The 23,607-nt window shown below is 40.2% G+C and overlaps 1 protein-coding gene across 1 annotated transcript in view; it reads left to right on the forward strand.

Annotated features, from left to right (window-relative positions):
* Positions 1 to 23,607, forward strand: part of MGAT4D (MGAT4 family member D) — a 75,346-nt gene that overhangs the window by 28,110 nt on the left and 23,629 nt on the right. The window contains exons 2-7 of the mRNA XM_089301771.1: positions 5,342 to 5,500; positions 7,839 to 7,976; positions 12,915 to 13,048; positions 16,968 to 17,014; positions 21,113 to 21,226; positions 22,923 to 22,998. Of these exons, the coding sequence (XP_089157897.1) occupies positions 5,342 to 5,500; positions 7,839 to 7,976; positions 12,915 to 13,048; positions 16,968 to 17,014; positions 21,113 to 21,226; positions 22,923 to 22,998 (668 nt within the window). The remainder of the gene's footprint in view (positions 1 to 5,341; positions 5,501 to 7,838; positions 7,977 to 12,914; positions 13,049 to 16,967; positions 17,015 to 21,112; positions 21,227 to 22,922; positions 22,999 to 23,607) is intronic.

A 23,607-nucleotide genomic window follows, 5' to 3' on the forward strand; every position in this document is an offset into this window, starting at 1 on the left:
GTTGAGAGAATGGGTGGGAGGGCAGGTATGGTGGGAAGAATCACTATATTCCTAAAGTTGTACTTATGTAATTTGTATTCCTTAAATGAAAGGTTTCTTTGGGGGAAAAAAGAAATTATGTTGTATATATACACTATGGAATACTACTCAGCTGTAAAAAGAATGAAATCCTCACTTTTACAACAAAATAGATGCAACTGGAAACCATTATGTTTAATGAAATAAGCCCAGTCTTCAAAAAACAAATACCATATGTTTTCCCTGACCTGTGGTAACTAATAGAGTACCAAAAATCCAATATATAGGAATGAAATTCAATGATTGTTTACAGTCCTTGTCTCTAATGTTGAGGAACAGTGTTTTTTTCCTCATCATGCTATTTGTTGAATTCTTTACTTAGTATAGGGTTAATATTATGAGTATAAAGTAAACTGAAAGTAGTTCATTTTAAAAATTGAGAGGGAATAGGAGAGGAAGGGTGGGAGTGTGGGCAGGAGGGGGAAAAGGATGGGAAGTATCACTGTGTTCTTGAATCTTTATATAGGAAATACATGAAATTTGTATACCTTAAATAATTTTTTTAAAAAAGAAAAATGTTTTACATATAATAAATATTATTTGCCTATTACAATTGATGCTATAGAAATACATTTTATTAACACGGAAAGAGAGTGACTGGCAATTTGGGAGGTGGTGACAAGAGACTGAGATGTTTGCAATGCAGATTATGGGAGCCAGTAGCTATTGCTAATGATAGTGCTGACGTCCTCAAGGATTGAGGGAGAGAGACTCATGAATCTGAAGATGGTTGCACAGGAGAGAAAGTGGAAGTGTCATCTGATATCATTGAAGGAAATGCTGATGCATGTTGGAAAGAAAGGTGGGAGAAAGATTTGGAAGCAGCCATGAGGAGACAGGACATCTCCCCAGCCTCAGTGTAAGTGGTGTGGGAGAGAAAACAGACACCAGTTGAAACAGGCTGCAGGGGAGGTGGTGTCCTCAGGGAAGAACCAAGCTTCAGTGAGAGCAGGGTACCTAAGGGAACTTCAGAGAAGAGGGCAAGATACATGCGATTTTAATAATGACTGATCTTGAACTCTAGAGTACAAAGGTTTTCCAGCACTGGGAAGAAATGAGGAGTAGAGTTGGAAAGGTTGGGAGTGATGTATAGAGCCCTATAGGAAGCAGAGTGCAGAAGAGGGGGAGTCGCCTGGGCATCAGAAACTGGGATAAGAGGCTTAATGAGATCAGCCTTAATGGGATCAAAGAACATGGTGAGGAGACTGAGTGTTGGGAAAAGACGGGTGTGTCTGTGGTCAGCAGCACAGAAAATTCTGCAGTTACTTCTTGAGCCCAGCTGAAAGATGTGTGAAGGCTAAGAGGGAGGGTCTTACTCTGACCATAGAAGTCTCTGAGTCTCCCTCTTGGTTTCTGATACCACAGGTAGAGAGTCTGGGAGGGAGAGGTCCCAATCCAAGCTCCCTATTGATTCAGCTACAGTCTTGGAAATCAAGTAATTTTAGCTAATGCCTTCCTGCCCCAAACAAAATCACAGATCTATGGGTAAAAAGGAACAAAAGAAGACTAGGATTGTATACTGGGTAGACAACCTGTGGAATGTGCTACAGTCATGGAGGTAAGAAATGGTCCAAAGATGTCAGGGATACATACAAGGGAAGTGGTGTGTGTGTGTGTGTGTGAGTGTGTGTGTGTGTATGTGTGTGTGCATGTGTATATTAGAGTAGAGGTTGCCGGAGATAGAAGCAAAACACAGAGTGTACTCCTGAGGAATGGCATTGTAACAACTGGGATCCCAACTTGGTTCAGTAACTCAACTAGATGACAATCACGGATGACTCAGCATGCTTTACAGGGCAAAGCATAGAGTGAAAAACAACCAGGGCTATATGGATAAGCAATTGGAAGGAAAAAGCTTTTGTAATTGAATAATTGTAATGCAGATTAAGTTGTTATTCATGTATAAAGGCAATGAAAAATTTTCATAATATAAGGGATTTTGACATGTGCATTCCTTTATTTTTTATTTAGTAAATATAAATTTCCAAAGTACAGTTAATGCATTACAATGGCTTCCCCCCCATAATTTCCCTCCCACTCACACGCCTCCCATCTCCCACTCCCTCTCCCATTCCATTCACATCAAGATTCATTTTCAATTCTCTTTATATACAGAAGATCAATTCAGCATATATTAAGTAAAGATTTCATCAGTTTGCACCCACACAGAAACACAAAAGTGTAAAATACTGTTTCAGTACTAGTTATAGCATTACTTCACATTGGACAACACACTAAGGACAGATCCCACATGAGAAGTAAGTACACAGTGACTCCTGTTGTTGAATTAACAATTTGACACTCTTGTTTATGGTGTCAGTAATCTCCCTAGGCTCTAGTCATGAGTTGCCAAGGCTATGGAAGCCTTTTGAGTTCACCGACTTCGATCTTATACCGACAGGGTCATAGTCAAAGTGGAAGTTCTCTCCTCCCTTCAGAGAAAGGTACCTCCTTCTTTGATGGCCCCGTTCTCTCCACTGGGATCTCACTCGCAGAGATCTTTCATTTAGGTCTTCTTCTTCTTCTTTTTTTTTTTCCAAGGTGTCTTGGCTTTCCATGCCTAAAATACTCTCATGGGCTCTTCAGCCAGATCCGCATGCCTTAAGGGCTGATTCTGAGGCCAGAGTGCTATTTAGGACATCTGCCATTCTATGAGTCTGCTGTGTATCCTGCTTCCCATGATGGATCGTTCTCTCCCTTTTTGATTCTATCAGTTAGTATTAGCAGACACTAGTCTTGTTTGTGTGTGTGATCCCTTTGACTCTTAGACCTATCAGTGTGATCAGTTGTGAGTGGAAATAGATCACTTGGATTAGTGAGATGGCATTGGTACATGCCACCTTGATGGGATTGTATTGGAATACCCTGACAGGTTTCTAACTCCACCATTTGGGGCAAGTCCGATTGAGCATGTCCCAAATTGTACTTCTCCTCCCTCTTTTATTCCCACTCTTATATTTAACAGGGATCACTTTTCAGTTAAAATTTAAACACCTAAGAATAATTGCTTGTTAATCACAGAGTTCAACCAATAGTACCAGAACAAAACAAAGAGAAAATACTAAAATGGATAAAGTATTACATTGTACATCAACAGTCAGAACAAGAGCTGATCAAGTCACTTTCTCAGAGTGAAAAATTTTCATAAATATAAGGGATTTTGACATGTACCTTTCCTTTAAAAATATACTCAAAAATGCCTTACAAATAGTGGAGGGGAGATTCAAAATCAAGAAGAATGAGGAAGCTGTGGTATAAAAATGTTATAGAGATATGCATAAATCCCATCCAGTAGAGACTTAAATGTAAATAATTATTGTAAAAGTGGTTACAAATTGAAATACATAAAGCCAAATTCATTTTAAAAATAAGATGCACAAGTTTAAAAAATCATATATATATAATTTTTAAAATTTTATATTTCTAGATTAGAATAGCACAGACCAAAAAATAGAGAACGAGAAGGGTAGATGAAGAGGTGGAAATAAAGAGGTTAAGGTCGGCGCTGTGGCTCACTAGGCTAATCCTCCACCTTGCGGCGCCAGTACCCCAGGTTCTAGTCCTGGTTGGGGCACCAGGTTCTGTCCCGGTTGCTCCTCTTCCTATCCAGCTCTCTGCTGTGGCCCGGGAGGGCAGTGGAGGATGGCCCCAAGTCCTTGGGCCCTGCGCCTGCAACTGGCTCCTGGCTTTGGATTGGCACAGCACACCAGCTGTAGCAGACATTTTGGGGGTGAACCAACAGAAGGAAAACCTTTCTCTCTGTCTCTCTCTCTCTCTGTCTAACTCTGCCTGTCAAAAAAATAGTTTGAAAAACCATTAAAAAAGGAAATAAAGAGTTTAAAATATTAGCATTACAGGACAACATTTGGCACAGCATCCTTTTTCTTTTTTCCTTTTTTTTTCTTTTTTTTTTTTTTTTTTTTTGACAGGCAGAGTGGACAGTGAGAGAGAGAGACAGAGAAAGATCTTCCTTTGCCGTTGGTTCACCCTCCAATGGCCACCGCGGCTGGCGCACTGCGGCTGGTGCACCACGCTGATCCAATGGCAGGAGCCAGGTACTTATCCTGGTCTCCCATGGAGTGCAGGGCCCAAGGACTTGGGCCATCCTCCACTGCACTCCCTGGCCACAGCAGAGAGCTGGCCTGGAAGAGGGGCAACTGGGACAGAATCCGGCGCCCCAACCGGGACTAGAACCCAGTGTGCCGGTGCCGCAAGGCAGAGGATTAGCCTAGTGAGCCACTTCGCCAGCCCAGCACAGCATCCTTAGTCATTGCAGGGAGCTGGATTGGAAGTGAAATAGCCGGGACTCGAACCAGTGCTCTGATATGGGATGCCATGAGCAGTGGCTTAACCCATTTGTACCACAGTGCCACCCTGACACTTACTCTTCTTTGCTATACATGTATGTACTTTTTCTTAATGTAATTTATGCAGTTGTTTTACAATACTGTTCTGCAAAGTAGTTCTTCATGGCTACAGAGTACTCCACTGATAAATGAATAAAGAATAGTCCATTGATAAGAGATAAATATTTACACTATATGTTTCAAAGCTTATTCCATGTGCTTTCCAAAATGGTTTGCACGCCATAGCATTACATCTTCACAACAGTCCTGAGACAGGGGTTCTCTCATATCCATGCACCCATGGAGGAACAGGGCCTAACAGAAATAAGTAGCTTGCCTGAAGTTGCACAAATATGAAGTGACAAAACCAGGATTAGATTATACATAAGACAATACTAAAGACACCAGAACTTTTCAAATAATATTCCTTCAGTTACTTAGTAAATTTCCTATTTATCAAATTTTAGCACTTAGATCATTTCTATTTTTTTTTACAATGATAAATACTGTTACCTGGTGTTGAACATCCTTATGTCAAATCTCTGCCCATAGTCCTGGTCACTTTTTCAGATAAATTCATAGAAGTAAATTTTGGTGGATCAAAAACCCAAAAATGGGTTTTTCCTCTAACAACAAGACTAATACATACACAATATGGAAAATCTGGAAAACATAGAGGAACACAAAGTAGTAAAGCAAAAATCACTGACAGTTCCACCTTCTGCATGTTACTATTCAGAAGATTTTCTCATTCTTGATAATACATATATTTACACACACGTACATATATATGCAGTTACATAATGTTGTATATATTGCTATATGGAAGCATGTGTCTTACATTTTACATGTGTTATAGAAAATTATGTGATACACAGCTACATGTATAAACATACACATATATGTTTTCTTTACAGGTAACCAACTAACTAACTGTAGAAACCATATGTCTGAGTTTAAAGAAACCATGCAACATTTAAAAAACAGAGCTGAAAATAGTCGCCAAGAGCTGATGGAAGCCTTCAATCAAATGAAAAATGATATTACAAACAGAGAAAAAGTTTCAGGAAGTTTAGGTTTGTGTTGCTTTTTGTGTGTGTGTGTATGGTTGTTTGCTTATTTTATGCTTTCTTTTTGAAAATTTAGATTTAATGCCTTCTTTATAGTAACCCAGAGTGACTACAATGCTCACACATTGTGGCAGGAAATCCTAAATGGTGCAACCACTCTGGAAACAGTTTGGCAATTTCTTACAAAGTTGAAAATACACTTACTATAAGCCCCATTAGTCCTGCTTTCTAGATATTCATGTTAAAAGAAGAAAACTTTTCTTCATACAAAAAATGTACATGAATGCTTGTAGCAACATGTATTTTATAATCACCTCAAACTGAAAACATTCCGAATGCCTTCAGTTGGTTAAACAGTAAAGAATCTGTACCCATTGTATAGCCATACAATGAAATGCCACTCGGGGACTGGCATTGTGTCACAGAGGGTTAATCTACTACTTGTGACACCAGCATCCCATACTGGAGCAGCAGTTCAAGTGCCAGAAGGAGTTCCAGGATCCTGGCTTTGTCCTGGCCCAGCCTGCAACTGTTGCAGCCATACAGGGAATGAACCAGAGGATGGAAGTTTCCCTCTCTCTCTCTTTTGCACTGTCATTCTGACATACAAATCAAATAAATCATAAAAAAATATAAATACTATTCAGCCATGTGATATCCCGTAGATTTCATATTGTATTTCACCAATGACTAACAATGTTATGCATTTTTCAATGTGTTCCTTTATCATCCAAATATTTCTTGGGAGGAACATCTGTTCAAATCTTTTCCTCATTTTTAATTGGGCGGTTTATTTTATTTTTTTTTATTTATTTGAGAGGCAGAGAAGTTGGAGGTAAAGAATGTTCCCACCTGCCACTCCCCAATTGGCCAGGAGCCAGGAACTCTATCTAGGTCTTCCATGTAGGTGTCAGGGACCCAGGCAATTAAGCCATCACTTGCTACCTCCCAGGGTGCACATTGGCAGGAAGCTGAAATTGAGAGCAGAGTTGGAATACAAACCCAGGCACTCTGTTTGGCAAGTGGGTATCCAAAGCATCAAACTGAACTGTTGCACCAAAACTCATCCCTCTTACTGAGTTTTGAGAAATCCATGTGTTATCCTGGATACTTACCAGATGGATGTGTGACTTAAATGTTTTATTCCAGTCCCTGTCTTTTTATTTTCCTTATGATGTCCTTCAGAGGGAAAACATTTTAAACTTTTGAAGAAGTTCAATTTATCAATTTTTCTCTATGTATTATTTTATATATTATTATGTTGTGTCTTATCACCAATTTACCTAGTTCAGGGTCAGGAAGACGTTCTTTTATGTATTTGAAAATTTCAGAGTTTTATGTTTTTTCTTTGATGTTTTTAAATTGAGGAACAGAGAGAGACAGAGATCTTCCATCTTCTTATCTTCATTCCACAACACCCAGAACAACCAAAGCGGGGCCAGGCCAAAACCCTGAGCTGAGAACTCAATTCAAGTACCCCATACAGGTGCCAGGGACCCAGCTGCTGCAGCGTTACCACTGCCTCCCAAGGTGTGCATTGGCAAGAAGTTGGAATCAGAGTGGAGCCAAAGCTCAAACCCATGCACTCTTGGGAGATGAGCATCCCAACTGGCACCTTATCAACCAGGCCAAACACCCATCCATCTAGTGTTATACATTTTACATGTATGCTATTAAATCTTTGGAGTTAATTTGTGTAAATTTTGTGAAGTACAGATCAAGATTCAGTTATTTTCACATGGATATCCAAATATTCCAGCACCATTTTGTCACGTGTCTTTTCTGCTTTGAATTGTCTTTGCAACTTTGTCAAAGTTCAACAAGCATATTTGTGTAGGTTTATCTCAGTACTAGCTGTGTAAAGTATGAATTAAAGTTGAATAGTGTCGGCCTCCAATGTTGTCTTTCTTTTTCAAAATTATAATGTCATATTCTAATGAGTGGTACAGTTGGAGTCATTAAATATTAAGGGCTACAAACAAAGTTATAAAGAAACAAACTGTAATGAAGTGATGCTAATCAAAGTAGCAAAAGAAACCAATTATAGCATGCTTCATTATACTCCTTTCCTTTGGAACTGACAGTTCTGTTGCCCTTTGGTTCTCTCACCCATTGTAGTGTGCTTAAATTAAATATTAATTTAAAAATAAATATGAGTCAGTCATCTTTGTCCTACAGTTTGTAGCATTGTGGTTTGGATAATTCACATTTTAGAATATTTTCATATACATTCTATACCAATCTGTAAATTAAGTTATTAAATTTCATTTTTTGAAAATTGTATGAGATGGAGAAGATACTCTGTAGTCACACACTCAGCAACTCTGTTTTTCTTCTCTTCCAGTTGAAAAGAAAGTGAATACAACAAATCAGAATGAAACAGTTTCTAATACACTGGAAGACTTAAAGTTCTTTTTTCCTCATCTAAATAAAGCAGACAGTATTTATCCTGATATAATCATTGGCAAAGGAAGAAGAGATGGTAAGAAGATTTAGAATTAAGAAATTAAATACAGGTATTTTGATCTTTGGAGACATATTTTTAAGTTTTAAAATGTAAACTATTAATAATATACTTTAAATCACATGTACACCACTAACCTACCTGGCATTAATTTGGATAAACGGAAGTCAATATATTGTCTGGCGGAACATAATAATTTAATAAGCATTTGGTGACTTGCATTCAAGTTCCATTTTAATACAGAGGCTTTGAAAACATGTCAGTATAGGTCAAATAGACATTAAATGTCTGTTAAGTGAATGGCAAATCTTTTTTCCTTGGTTTTGATAAATACGAATATATTCTTACTTGGTTATCTTCCTGTTTCTCCATCTTTCTGGGACTGAAGGCAGCAAAACTTTATAATATGAGCTGAGCCTTGAGGAATGAGTTCAGGCTCACACAGGTATCCAAGAAAAGAAGAGGCACTGCAGTTTGAAGCAGGCCTGTTAGACCAAGTCTCAGGATCCCTGCCATTGCTACAAACTCCATTCATTCCAGTGAATGAGCCACCCTAGATCAAGATCATGGACTGCTCATTTTTATGTAAAGTTTTGTTGGAACACAGCTATTCATTTTGTGCTGTAACAGAGTTAAGTCATACCAGAGACTGGCCGAGAGCCAACAGTGTTTTCTTTCTGGTCCTCCACAGAAATTTGATGACCCCTGCCGTAGCCAGTTCCAGGGGAATAAGTAGTTCTATTCTGTACCAATTGCATCCAACATATTAACAAAGCCAATTGTATTGGGATGCAGGTGTCCAAGGGCATTGTTCAAGACTACTGAATCCTTAGTGTGTTGCACATGCTGAGTTCTATGTTTTTTTTTTTCCCCATTTTTCTCATTCTCTTCACCCAGTGCAATAGAGGCCATTATTATCATCTCTATTTTATGCCTGAGAAAATGGCAGCATAGATTGAGGAACAGTTTGAGTTCACAACTGGAAAACTCTAGCTCCATCAGATTTCACCGTAGCATCGAGAAATACAGCAGAAGCCATGATACAGAGTGAAAGGAAGGAGGCAGAGAGATGGGAGGCACAAATAGAATCCATCATGTGGGATCTTACGGTGGCATTATCAGAGCTGTGCTAAATCCTGAATAATTTCCTCATTTCCCAGCTATTTCCTAGTCTCAAACAATGACGTTCATACTCATATTTTTAATGTTTATTTTTATTCATTTTCATCTGCTTGAAAGTGTAATAGGGATGGAGGGAGAGAGACAGAGATGATTTTCTGGCCACTGGTTCACTTTCTAAATGCCTGCAATAGCTAAGGTTTTCTCCATTACCAGAGACAATTTGCAGGAGATTTATTCTTGGCAACTAAAAGATCCCAACACATAAAACATACACAAAAGTATTGAAGCCCATGACTTGGTCTGCTGGACAATTTACCATCAGACTCATTTATTCTGTACCCTGAGTATATCTTGGGTAATTTCTGTGCTCTACAGCCCCTCTCTGCCTATTTTTGATTGAGCCTGTCATCATTTCCTGCCTGGTCTATTGAAATAGACTTGTAATTTTTTTCCATAGCTTTAGATTTACTGAAGTCAATCCATTCTTTATACTTTCCTCAGAGATATGTTACTAAAATTTATAGCTGATCATACTTCACTCTTGCTTCAAATCCTTCAATAGATGTTCAGTGCACATAGAATGAAGTTGACTCCTTGATGGGATATGTGCACAAAATCTCAGCTTCTGCCACTCTTTCCTCTCCAGAAACCCCAAGCCACTTGCTTGAAATAGGCCAATATCTTTGAGATTCTCATGTATCTTGCATGTGCTGGTCACTGCCTGTAATGAACACATCACCTGCTCCCAACAGACAACGGATTTGTGATGTGGCCCCCTTATCCAACACGACTTTCCAGCTTAAACTCCGACTCCTTTGTGAAGTCTTTTTCGTTGCCTCAGTGAACAACTGCTTCTCTGTTCTGGACGCATGTTAGACCCAGGGGATTTGGTGAGGGATATGGACCACAGCCTCACAGAGACAAGTGCCGTGGTCCTTATAGTCTAAAGTGACCAGTGCCGTGATGAGAGAAATATGAGGGTGAGGCAGGTAACTTACACTAAGGGAATTAAGGAAAACTTTCTAGAGAAAGTGACCTCCAGGTGACTTGAAAGGCCAAAAAAAAAAAAAAAAATTGAAATAAGCTACATTGAGGAAAGATTAGGGAGGTGGTGGATAGTGGAAAAGTAGAAGATGGCCATCTGAATAGAGGAAATGAAATACATCAGGTCTTTGTCAAAATAAGATCAAAGTCGGCAAACTCAAAAGCCTTCCATAGCCTTGGCAACTCATGACATGAGCCTAGGGAGATTACTGACGCCTTAAACAAGAGTGTCAATTTGTTAAGTCAACAATAGGAGTCACTGTGCACTTACTCCTCATGTAGGATCTCTGTCCTTAATGTGTTGTTCAATGTGAATTAATGCTATAACTAGTACTCAAACAGTATTTTACACTTTATGTTCTGTGTGGGTGCAAACTGTTGAAATCTTTACTTAATATATACTAAACTGATCTTCTGTATATAAAAAGAATTGAAAATGAATCTTGATGTGAATGGAATGGGAGAGGGAGTGGAGATGGGAGGGTTGTCGGTGGGAAGGAAGTTATGGGGGGGGGAGCCATTGTAATCCATAAACTGTACTTTGGAAATTTATATTTACTAAATAAAAGTTAAAAAAAAAAAGAAATACATCAGGCCTGACAGTAAGAAGGCCTAGAAAAGATATGTGTCCTGCATGCACAGTTGTAGCCAGATGAGGGACAGAGCCTGGTAATGAAGGGCTGGCCATTCATTTATTCCTCCCAAGTTTCTTGACATTAGTAAGTGCCTGTTGTAATATTAGTGCTGGATTTGTAATGGTGATCAGGAGAGAAGGGGTGTCTACTTTCGCCGAATTGATGTTCTAGCTATGAATGAATGACCACAAAAGGCCTGATAAGTAACTATAAGAGATGACATGAGAATACGTAGCAGTCATTTCCAGCCTAATTACAAAGGCTCAGGTGTAAATTTGTGGTCAGAGTGTCCAGTGGAACCCTAAAGCAGCAGTAGAACCATCACAGGGGAAGAAGAGTGTTTTGTGACGAAAGGAATGGCATGCACAAAGGCCTGAAGTTGACAGGGAGAGATTTGGTCAGTTTGAGAAGAGAGGGGTCCTCGAGACAGAAAAGATAAGTCAGGACCAACTTACAAAGACCTTGTAAATCTTGTAAATTCATTCTTCATCCTAAGGCATGGGAAGCCATTCAAGGAATTACATTTATAGCATGCTTCTCAGCTTGAAATTTGGTTCCTGCCTCACACCATCCATAAGAATCAATTCCAGGTTTAGTGTAGGTCTAAGTATGAAAGGCAAACAATAAGGCATGGAGAAGACAACTCACCAGGAGATCTTTATGATCTGAAGATAAGCTAAATTTTTTCAACAAGACTCCAAAAGCATAAACTATAAAAGAAATGATTGATAAATTTCACTGCACTAAAATGAACAGTTTACATTTTTCAAGAGGCAAAACATTGAAAAGGGCACCCAGAATGAGAATGATATCTGTCACACATATAACTGACAAAGGGTTTATATTCTGAATATATAAAGAGCAGTAAGAAATAAATCAGAAAGTATAGACAACTTAATAGAGAAGTGGGCAGGAGCTTAAATGAGGATTTTGTGAAAAAGAATATGCAAAGGCCCACAAATATATGAAAATATGTTAAAACTCCATAGTTATCACTAAAATACTGATTCTTTACAGTTCTTACCAAAGTCCAATAGTTTTTTCTAAGTAAACATCTATCTACTGTAGATCAGGACCATGAAATAACTGTTTTGACAATTTGTTTTGATTTATTTTTAGTTTCATTATTGCTTATTACTAAGAGGTTTGTCTGAGTTCCTCGCTTAACCGTTCTGGAAGTCTTCATTGCCATCTTACAGATGGAAACAGTGAGGCTAGAGAGGCTGTGTGCCATCCAGGCAGGCAATGGTGCAGCCAAGATTGAGTTTGGTCAGATTTCCCTGATGGAATCTTCATATTTTCCCCCAGTACTCCAGTTGTTATTGGACAATGATAGGCATTTAGAGAGCTGATGCTGTGGCATAGTGGGTTAAGCTGCAGCCTGAAATGTCGACATCCCATGTTGGAGCTCAGGTTCAAATCCCAGCTGCTCAGCTTCCAATCCAGCTCCCTGCTAATGCACCTGGGAAAGCAGCGGAAGATGTCCCAAGTGCTTGGGCCTCTGCCACCCACATGGGAGAGCCAGATGGAGCTCCAGTCTCCTGGCTTTGGCCTGGTGCAGCCTGGGATGTTGTGGCTGTTTGGGGAGTGAATCAGAAGATGGATTATCTCTTTCTCTCTCTCTGTCTTTCCCATTCTTCCTATCACTCTAACTTCCAAATAAATGAAATTAATCTTTTTAGAGACTCATTTAGGAGCATGTATTCATATCATCAAATGATTTAGAAATGACTTCATCCATGTTTTCACAGATGAAAATATTCCACAGTTTTTTGCTGTTTTATGTTTCAGTATTCCCTCAGGAACAAGAGTATCAATCAGTTTGTAACATTTTGTACCCAGTTAGATGAGAGCTATTGTAAGTGGGAAGTAATTAGTCCTACTTCTACTAGACTGGAATCCTCCAGGCCGAGAACATCTTGAAGTCATTTGAATGTATTTGATAAAAATTCACTGCAAGTGGGAATTTTCTCAAACAGAAAACAAAATGTCAGATAAAAATTAATGCAGTCTACATTATTTTTATGGTACAACGTCAAACACCCTTTCTATGACCGCAAGGCTCATGCAAATGTAGAAATAAGCATGTAATGAACGCTGAATTAAGTGTTGTCCTATGATTTGAAATGATGACTTCATACTCCTGTGTCTGCAGTTTCTTTTGCGCTCGGCATTTCCACCGTGGACAGAGGGAATCACAGTTACCTGAAGCAAACGCTCACCTCGGTCGTCTCCAGGATGACTCCTGCAGAGGAGAAGGACTCTGTGGTGATCGTCTCTGTCGCAGATGTACGTATGAGCAAGAGCAAGCTTCCTGCTCTCTCCTGCAGTCTCCAGGTCCCCTCCTGCGGTGGTAATCGCTGTGCCACCCTGAATTGCTTTTCTGAAAAACACAATCCTGAGATGCTTTTTTGGGATAACAGACAATATATTTAATATTGTATAACACCATTGAGAAGGAATTAAATACTTAGATCTAAAAAAGAAAACATAATGTCTTAATGTGGGAGATAATAAGTTTGCTGAATTTGACTTGCATTTAATTTAGAATCCTTGCGTAACTGTGTGGAACAGAAATCATATTTACACACAGAACATTAAAATTGATGCTATAATAATAAAACCTGCCCAGCCCAATAAAATGTTGGTTATGAATCTGGGGATAGTACTTATTACTTATTAAGTAAGTAACAATAACTACCATTAATTGGGAGACTTCTTCCTATTACTGATGGACAATGGACAATTTTTCTAGACATTATTGACAACCTACACTGCATCCCTAAAGATTGCAGATGAATAAACTGGAGCTTAAAGATGGGGGGTACCTTTCCCAGGACCTAATAGAGTAGATTCAAATCTACCTCCCTCTAATGGCACCAGAGATTTTTTTAAAAGATTTATTTATTTATTTATTTATTTGAAAGTCAGAGTTACACACAGAGAGAAGGAGAAGCCGAGAGAGAGAGAGAGAGAGAGAGATCTCCCATCTGCTGATTCACTGCCCAAATGGCCACAACAGCCAGAGCTAAGCAATCCAAAGCCAGGAGCCAGGAGCTTCTTCCAGGTCTCCCATGTGGGTGCAGGGGCCCAAGGACTTGGGCCATCTTCTACTGCTTTCCCAGGCCATAGCAGGGAGCTGGATCAGAAGTAGAGCAGCCAGGACAGGAACCAGTGCCAATATGGGATGCCAGCACTGCAGGGGGCAGGCTTTATCCGCCATGCCACAGCACCAGCCCCAAGATTTTTATTTTGCCTATAACGCCATGTAAAACTACAAAGGACTGTGTGAATATTGATATTACAGCACCTTTTGGAAGGACATTTGGTGACGTGGGTCAAATGTAAAACATGCATATTCTTTGTCTCAGAAATCCAGATTGATTCTGGGAACCTAATATAGCAAGAGAATCAAGCAATTGTTTAAAACATGGCGATGTAGTGTGGTAGCTGAGAACACAGACTCTGCCTCTAGATTGCCAGCATTCAGATGTCACCTCCTCCACTTTCTTGAATGTGAACTTGAACTATTTACTTAACCTCTCTGTGCCTCATTTTCCTCATTTCTACAACAGTATTAACAATACTACTTATAGGATCCTTGAAATTAGGTAATACATCCAAAACACTGAGAATAATGCATGACACAGAGTAAGTGCATGGTAAATAATCATTTGAAATAATTATTTCTGAGATTTCCAGTGCACTATTATTTTATGAAAGAATGATATTGGAAACAACCAAAACATCAACAAGAGGGTGATTAAATTGTTATAAACCTACAACACAGTATTCTGTAATAATGAAAGTAGGATGAATATCTGTTCTCACTGGTGCAAATGATGTCCATATCATGTTGTTGAGTGAAAAAATATCACATCATCATGTTATCCATGTAAAATTAAAGGCAAGGGAGGGAAGGAATAAAATATGCTGGCAGATTAAATATATAAAGAAAAAAGAGATTGGGGCCGGTGCTGTGGTGTACTGGGTAAAGTTGCTGCCTACAGTGCCGGCATCCCATATGGGCACTGGTTCTAGTCCTGGCTGCTCTACTTCTGATCCAGCTCTCTGCTAATGTGCCTGGGAAAGCAGTAGAAGATGGCCCAAGTGCTTGGGCCCCAGCACCCACATGAGAAACCTGGAAGAAGTTCCTGGCTCCTGGCTTTGGATCAGCTCAGCCCCAGCCATTGAGACCATCTGGGGAGTGAACCAGTGGATGGAAGACCTCTCTCTCTCTCTCTCCCCCTCCCTCTCTCTCTCTCTCTCTCTCTCTCTGGCTCTGCTTCTCTAACTCTGCCTTTCAAATAAGTAAATTTTTTTTTAAAAAAAGAGAAAGAGGCCGGCGCCGCGGCTCACTAGGCTAATCCTCCGCCTAGCGGCGCCGGCACACCGGGTTCTAGTCCCGGTTGGGGCGCCGGATTCTGTCCCGGTTGCCCCTCTTCCAGGCCAGCTCTCTACTGTGGCCAGGGAGTGCAGTGGAGGATGGCCCAAGTCCCTGGGCCCTGCACCCCATGGGAGACCAGGAAAAGCACCTGGCTCCTGGCTCCTGCCATCGGATCAGCGTGGTGCGCCGGCCGCAGCGCGCTGGCCGCGGCGGCCATTGGAGGGTGAACCAACGGCAAAAGGAAGACCTTTCTCTCTGTCTCTCTCTCTCACTGTCCACTCTGCCTGTCAAAAAAAAAAAAAAAAAAAAAAAAAGAGAAAGAGAATGAGCAAATTTTGGACTGCTAGTCTCCAAAATGAAACTGCTATTCTGAATGTGGAGTCAGGTGAATCTTGGATAAAGAGTATTCTTTTTTTTAGTGCACAAATTTTCTATAATAAAGATGTATTTGAATGCAGAAAAAAAAAACCTCAAAACAAGTAATGGAGGAACGTCTAGGAAACTCTAAGACTGAAGAGTCATTCCATCCCAGTTTAATTTCTTCCTACTGGAAGTATAAACATAATTCCCAAAATGCTTTGTCCTATTCTCTTCTTTCACATGACTGGCGCAATGCACATTTACCTTACATGTTCAGACTAATAATAAAATATTGGGGGACAAATTTCAAAATGGAAAGTAGAATACATAATTAGTATAAATTTAGTGCCATGTTTAAAATATACTATGTGTCAGCGGGACAAAATGCTGTTGATTCAATTGATGGTCATCTTAAGAAGCTTACAAACTGCATGGATAGATTTAGCCACACTTTGTCTGATATTTTATAACAAACCACCTGATGGTACACATTCAGCTAAGCCTTTCAGCATTCTCAGGTTTGACAATAGATCTGTCATTTTTCAAAATGATGGCAGAATTTTTTTGTTGGAACCACTTATGGGCCTCTATATTTTTTTTAATGCTATCTTTTAAAAGATTTATTTATTTATATATTTGAAAAACAGAGTTACAGGTCGACAGCGAGAGAGAGTGAGATCTTCCGCTGGTTCACTCCCCAAATGTCTGCAAGGGCTGGGGCTGAGCCACACCAAAGCCAGGAATCAGGAGCTTCTTCTGTGTCTCCAATATGGGTGCAGGGACCTCGTTCCTCTGCTTTCCCAGGCACATTAGCAGGGAGATGGATCAGAAGTGAAACAGCTGGGACTCAAACTGCCGGCCATGTGGGATGCTGGCGCTACAGGCTGCAGCTCAACTCGCTGGGCCACAGCACCAGCCCCTAAATGTCATTGAGAGAGGGTCCACATCAAAGAATTTTGTAAGCAAGTTTGGCGTGAAATGTAGCACACTGTTCAATGACAAACAAGTCCATAAAGGACACTGACGGTGGAAAATTTGGGAATCAAAGTGAGCACTGCTGTCTGGAAAAACGTAGCATGATCCTGAAGTAGCTTTTTGTCATGGAACACTCACAAATGAAGACATTTCCAAAGAGCAGTGCTTCAAATCAAACCATTCCGAAATGGCTGTTTTAAGAGCAAAACATTTTCAGATGTATAGGGCTTTGTAAACCAATTTTAAAGGTTAAATAATAAATAGGAATATTCATATTGCAACAAAGGAAGAAGAATGAAATCTTTTCTAGATTCAAGTCAGATTTTTCAAATATTTTAGATCCTTTCCTAGAAAGTAAAAACACAAGACATGTTTTAGGACATAATGACTTTCCACTCTTGTATTAGATTTACCTATAGCAAAAACTCTTACCTGAAAAAAACTATAAGATGTGCTTAATTTCAGTAAATTTTTTTTCGTTTTTAGAGCCATGGAGATTATTTAAATTCTGTTGTTAACATGATTACAAAAAAGTAAGTACTGTCTGACAAACTTAAAATCTAGCCATTCTTTCCTCTTCCTATCCTGTTTTTTTTTTCCTGCCCAGTTGTGTGATTATTTCATTGGAGATCGTGTTCTGTTTTCCATGAGCACAAGGGTACAAAAAGAACCTCAGATTTTTCTACATTGCAGTGATATACATAGCTTATGATTTTCCCCAACTTTGCAGGTTATTTCCCCCATTGCAGTTCCTACTTTTCATGCTATAATTGATACAGTATCTATCCTCCATAAAAATCTATTGCTTCCCAGAGAATTTTTAAATGTCCGTGTATTTCCTACTGTATGAAGTTACTCTACCACTCCTGCTTACAATTTCCTTTGGATGTAAGCAGTGGAAGCACATGCTCACGAGTCACCGTGAAGTCATTTATCAAACAAAATACTGTGGAGTGGGCCCAGCCTTCCGAGTCCTTGAGTTCAAGCAGGTGGCGGGACTTGTAACAAACAAATCACAGCAAGGTGGTGGGCGTCATCGTAGGGCACAGGTAAGGCAGTATGAGAAGACACAGTTTAACCCTGACCTGAAGGTACCAAGAAAGACTTCCTTGAAATGACAATGATCCGCCGGCGCCGTGGCTCACTGGACTAATCCTCCGCCTTGCGGCGCTGGCACACCGGGTTCTAGTCCCAGTCGGGGCGCCGGATTCTGTCCCGGTTGCCCCTCTTCCAGGCCAGCTCTCTGCTGTGGCCAGGGAGTGCAGTGGAGGATGGCCCAAGTCCCTGGGCCCTGCACTCCATGGGAGACCAGGGGAAGCACCTGGCTCCTGCCTTTGGATCAGCGTGGTGCACCGGCAGCAGCGTGCTGGCTGCGGCAGCCATTGGAGGGCGAACCAACGGCAAAAGTTAGACCTTTCTCTGTGTCTCTCTCTCTCTCACTGTCCACTCTGCCTGCCAAAAAATAAAAATAAATAAAATAAAAATAAAAATTAAAAAAAATCCAGACAGCCAAGGGAGAAAGGTCACGCCTGGCGAGTAGAATCGCCTGGAAGACAGAGGGGCCAGTGATTTTTGGAACCGTGAGTGCTTCCTGGAACGTGGATGTCTGGGGTTAGGAGGGAGGATTGGTGGGAGATAATGGAGGCCACAGGGAGAGCAGGTCGTCTGGTGCCATGCTAAGGAAAATACACTCTCTGCTGTAGATGAGAGTGACAGACAGGGCCTGCAAGGTGCATCTGCTCAACAGACATGCCTGGTCTAACCAACAGGGTATTTTTGTTGTTGTTGCTTTGTTATTTTGTTTTTCCTCGACAAATAGCCCGAGTGAATGAAGCATTCTTGTTCAAAGAATTCCAGCTAATAATGGTGGGATGGATAAAATTAGAAAATCACTATTTTGAAACATAACTGATGAAGGCATGCCAGCTGCTAAAGAGGGAAACAGTTGGTAGCTCAATTAGAGGGAATGGAGGGACTTTGATATGAAGAAGTGGGGAAAAAAACAAGTTTAGAGGGCTAGGAGAACAACAGGGGGAGGAGAAAGGATGGGAGACGCATCAAGGGAGAGGAGTTATTCCTCACTCCTGGAGGGGACTATTCTAGTTACTCCTGGAGTTGTTCAGACGTTGGACTGCTGCCGCTGTACTGTGAGGAGCTGTTCCAGCAGGTTCTGTGAAAGCTGAATCCTCCACCAGTGCTCACATCACTGCTGCTGTATCCTGTTGCCTACCACTGGCGACTTCCCCAGGAACAGAAGACAGGAAGAACACCCTCCCCTTCCACGGCTCCAAGTCTCTTGTCACTTGCTGCTTTCTGTAGGCAGAGGCTAGCAGGGGAGCCCTCTAGGACCAAGGGCAGAGCACAAGTGTGAGAATGCAGGCAGAGAGAAATAGGCCATGACCTGGACTTCTGAGTCATCTCCGTGTCATTCCGAGTTAGACAATGAGAGCGATGCGATGATCACTGTAGTGGGGCTGGGGAGTTGTGGCGCAGCAGGTGAAGCAGCCACCCGTGATGCTGGCATCCCGTAGGAGCACTGCTTTGGGTCCTGGCTGCTCTGCTTCTGTGCAGCTCTCTGCTAGTGTACCTGGGAAAGCAGCAGACGATGGCCCAAGTGCCTGACCCCTGCCTACATAGGACACCCAGATGAGTTCTGGGCTTCTGGCTTTGGTGTGGATTAACCCCAGGCCACTGAGGCCATTTTGGGGGGGGATGAACCATTGGATGGGAAAATATCTCTCTCTCTCTCTCTCTCTCTCTCTCTCTTTTTCAAAGGAAGGAAGGACGGAAGGAAGGAAGGAAGGAAGGAAGGAAGGAAGGAAGGAAGGAAGACAGGAAGAAAGGAAGAAATACAGAGAGACCTAGGGGGTTATCACCCTCCCTTCAGTAACCTGGAAAGTAAACAAGCCTTTAGAGGAGAATTCCCCACCTCAGAAGCCATCTGGGGGCAAAACCACCAGGATGTGGGACATTCGATGAACAACTAACTGATGTGTTTTCTTCAAAAACACCAGATTGAGGGGTCAGCACTGTGGCGTGGTCAGTTAAGCCTCCATTTGCAGTGTCAGCCTTCCACATAGGTGGAATACTCCTGCCTCCTGGCTTCAGATCAGCACAGCTCTGGCTGTTGTGACCATCTGGAGAGTGAACCAGCAGATAGAAGACCTCTGTGTCTTTCAAATAAATAAAATAAATCTTAAAAAAAGAGAGAGAGGACAAAACAGAAGCCCTCGTTGTTTTCTTCCACATCAGTATTTTCTACCCCTTAAGGAGCAGTGACAAAAATTTGAACAGTGTTGTTGAAGGAGATTCCTGTGAACCAAACACATGGTCACTGAAATCCAAGCATTGTAAATTATACAAAGTGAGGACTGCCTATTTTGCACATAACTGAGCTTATACATACGAAAATTTTTCTAAAACTTTTTGATGCAGTATAAAAACATTTCATAAATCTCACATTTTAATTAATAATGTAATGCCTAAATTAAAATTCCACTTAAGATTATATTCTCTTTGTCTAAAGATAGACTATTGAAAATGTTCTACCTAGACCAGGAATATAGCCTAGAGTTTAAGAAGTCTGCGTGCCACACAGGAGTGCCTGAGTTTGCTTCTTGGCTGTGGTTCCTGACTCCAGCTTCCTGCCAGTGCAGATCCTGGGAGGCAGGGGTAAGGAGTCAAGTGGTTGGGCTCCTGCCTCCCACTTGGAAACCTATACTGAGTGCCTGACTCCTGGTTTGGCCCCAGCCTTGGCCCAGCTCTGGCTGTTGTAAGGCATTTGGGGGAGTAAACCAGTGCATAGGAGATTTGTCTGTCTGTCTCTGCATGTCTTTGCCTTTCAAATAAATTAACAAAAATTTTTTTGAAAAACTAGAAAATAAAATATTCTAGTTGATTTTTCTGTTCTTTTTCTTAATGGTACCAGGTTTATAGCGCAACTTTTATAAACAGTATTTTATACATTTAAGTGATGTCCTTGTCAGTCTTTCAATATTAACTTAAAAATAAATATGTGAAGACTATTAATAATCCTCTAATGAGTTGTGAAAAGAGTCAGGTTTAATCCTTGCTATAGTTATCTAGTTTCAGGAGTCACATTGCTACTCAGTAGGTATCTTCTTAAATTCATAATTATGCATCTAAAATATATTCATGTGTTTACTTTTATGAAGTTAGTATACAGTATTAAAACTCATTAGTTCTATTATGTCAAGTGTCAGCATACACATTTTATTGTAAACTTAAAGAAACAAAATATGTATAACTGTTATGCAAAAAACTTACATTGTATCTTAAAAGGTTCGTGGAAAATGAAATTAGAAAGTAAGCTTATTTTGGTACAAAAAAAAAGTTTGAGATCCACACAGTTTTTTCATAGTTTGCATTGTCAATGAATTTTTGAAGACCCCTCATATAGTTTACTTTGTTCATATGTCTGTCATTACTTTATAAAAGAAATACTTGGCTAAGATATTAGTTTTATTATGTTGATACCATGTATTAACACATGAAATCATTTAAATCAAAATATGGAGACATGAATAATAAAAGTATATTTTAGTATCTGTTATGTAATTTATAGTAAAGCAGATATTTAATTATAAGCCTCCTTTTCCTTCTGCTTGTAGATTCAAAAGGCAAGTGAAGTCTGGATCCTTAGAAGTCATTGCAATACCTGCGTTTTTTTATCCAGAGACATTACATGTCAATCAACTAGCTGATGACTCAGAAAAATTGGAGAGGTATGACATTTGAGAAAATAGTATGCTTAAATAACTGAATGTCTCAGATTCAACCTCTGAAGTAGCATCAAATAGATACTGTTGTAAGCAAAATGATGTGCTGAAGTCCCGCCTAAGTGCTTGCAAGAGCTGCCTAGTGCATCTCTGCCCAACGCAGTTTAGTGACATCAGATTGATGGCACAAAATCAGTCACAGTGAACATGTTTACACCATGGGAATGGGCAAAAGCTACAAGCCAGTATGCTCTACTTCTCACCCCAAGTCAGCTCTTAAACGTTTGCCAACACGCCACTGATTTTTTGTGCCAATATTTATAGTCAGTCATTAGCAAAGGGTTAAGAAGGGGGCAGGGAAAGCCTAGCATGGTGAGTCCTTAACCTGCATTCCACTTGCTCTTGGTTGCTTGTCCCAGGCAGATAAACTCACCTGGTTTTCCTGAGTTTCCCCAACTTTCCAGTGTATCTGATGAAATCTACATGATGTAGTTGGAAGAGACATTTTGAGAATGAAATTTTGACATTTATGAAAGAATATTGAAAAAGGTTCTAGACACAGACACATACAAAGCATTATACATCTTTGGTAACAAATATAGTCAGTGTTATGGAAACGTAAATATTTGGTTCCTCAAACCCAGCTTATTAAATAGAAAGTTCAGAAAGAAGAATATAAAGTTCTCATCCACGGAAGCTTTTTAGCTGTGCTTTGTTTTAAGAGTTTTTACCTTGCTTTTAATTTGTGACCCATGTCATGACCAGTCTTTGGAGTCATAACGCTGGCAGTCATTCCAGACACTTGCTTTACCTTCAACCCTTCTCATACATTGCTAACTTTTCTTTTTAAAGATCTCTTTCCACGTCATCCCTCTCATCTCCATTCCACTGCGTCAGACTCGACTCAGGCCTTCACCACTGCAGATCCATTTCCCCTCCCCAGTGCTAGCCCAGCCCAGCCTCTCCTCACTGCGTTCTCCGTACATAGCCAACAGAATCCCGTTCATAGGTGATAGGTCCAAAGTCTCCCACGTGTCATTAAAAAATCCTTCACAGCGTGAACTCTGCCAGCCTGGCCATTCTCAGCTCTTTTCCATCAGCTCTCTGGGCTCTGGAACTCAGGAGGCCTGCCCTTTCCCACGCTCACACCTGCGCCACGCTGCCCATCCACAAAGAATGCCCGTTCTTTCCTCTCCCCCTCCCATCTCATTGTAAGATTGCCACCATTGTTGATATCTTCGCAAACACTCATCTTGATGATATAACATTATGAATTGCCTGCCTTTTCATCCGGATTGTAAGACCCAGAGGGGCAAGAACTGCTTTGTGTGTTTCTCTTTGGCCTGGCCTCTAGTTTAGCATTCAGTTAGATTAACGCTTCTTTATGCATTCATTTGAACAAGCCTTAAGGTCAGAGAGGATATTATCTTATTACCCAGATAAGAAAAGTTTCTATCTAGATAGAAATTTAACCAGAATATAAGATAAATAGATTAAGTTTATCCTCATTCAGCAGTGACAGCAGGCACTGTCTGTTGCATGGATGGGAAACTTTTTAGTATAAACTTGCTCAATTTTACTTAATGCCACTAGTACTCTAATAGTGAACAATAAAAGGCCTGTTCTTTAATTACTAAAGTGTGCTTATAAATAAAATTTGAAGAATAATGACAAGTATTAATATCATATTGCTTATCTTTAGCTGGCGAATGAAACAAGTATTGGACTTTTGTGTTTTGATGCTGTATGCCCAACCCAAGGCCATGTACTATTTACAGGTAAAAACTTGGTGTGTGTGTGTGTGTCTATACCACATATTATAAAATATTATTTTTCTCCCTCACTTCTTTAATTCCTTCCTTCCTCATTGTGTCTCTCAGACTTACTTTATACCCAGAAAACAGAAAATACTCATAGAAAATACTGTATTAAAGTGCTAAAAGGAAGCTAAAAATGCACTATCGATTTTTCTTATTGAGTTCACTGTAACAGAGTAAATTATAGTTGCCCAAAGCAAAGTGAAAAGAAAATCTCAAATTAGAAAAAAAACTAGAAATTTTTCTGCCTGTATTTCTTTGCTAACAATTTATTTGATTAAGCAAATGTATTTTGAGCACTTATTTTATGTCAGGAATTACCTTTGCTTCCCCTTGCCCTCCTGTGTTGCCTCACACTTTATGAGTAACACAGTTCTCTAGTGCCTTACTGTATTTGTAAAAATAAAGTACTGTGTGTAGTTGGGACTCCCTAAATCCCTGCATAGTGTTAAGTAAGATTGCAGGTTTCTGAACACATGCACAACCACACCTCACAGATGACGGCACATGTGTGAGAAGAGTGTGGGAAGATAATTGGAGAAGAGAGAGAATGAGAAGGAACAAAAGCAA

The sequence above is a fragment of the Oryctolagus cuniculus genome, chromosome 8 (genome assembly GCF_051225735.1).
Source record: "Oryctolagus cuniculus isolate XC-2025 breed Fujian yellow rabbit chromosome 8, ASM5122573v1, whole genome shotgun sequence".
NCBI classification, from domain to species: Eukaryota; Metazoa; Chordata; class Mammalia; order Lagomorpha; family Leporidae; genus Oryctolagus; species Oryctolagus cuniculus.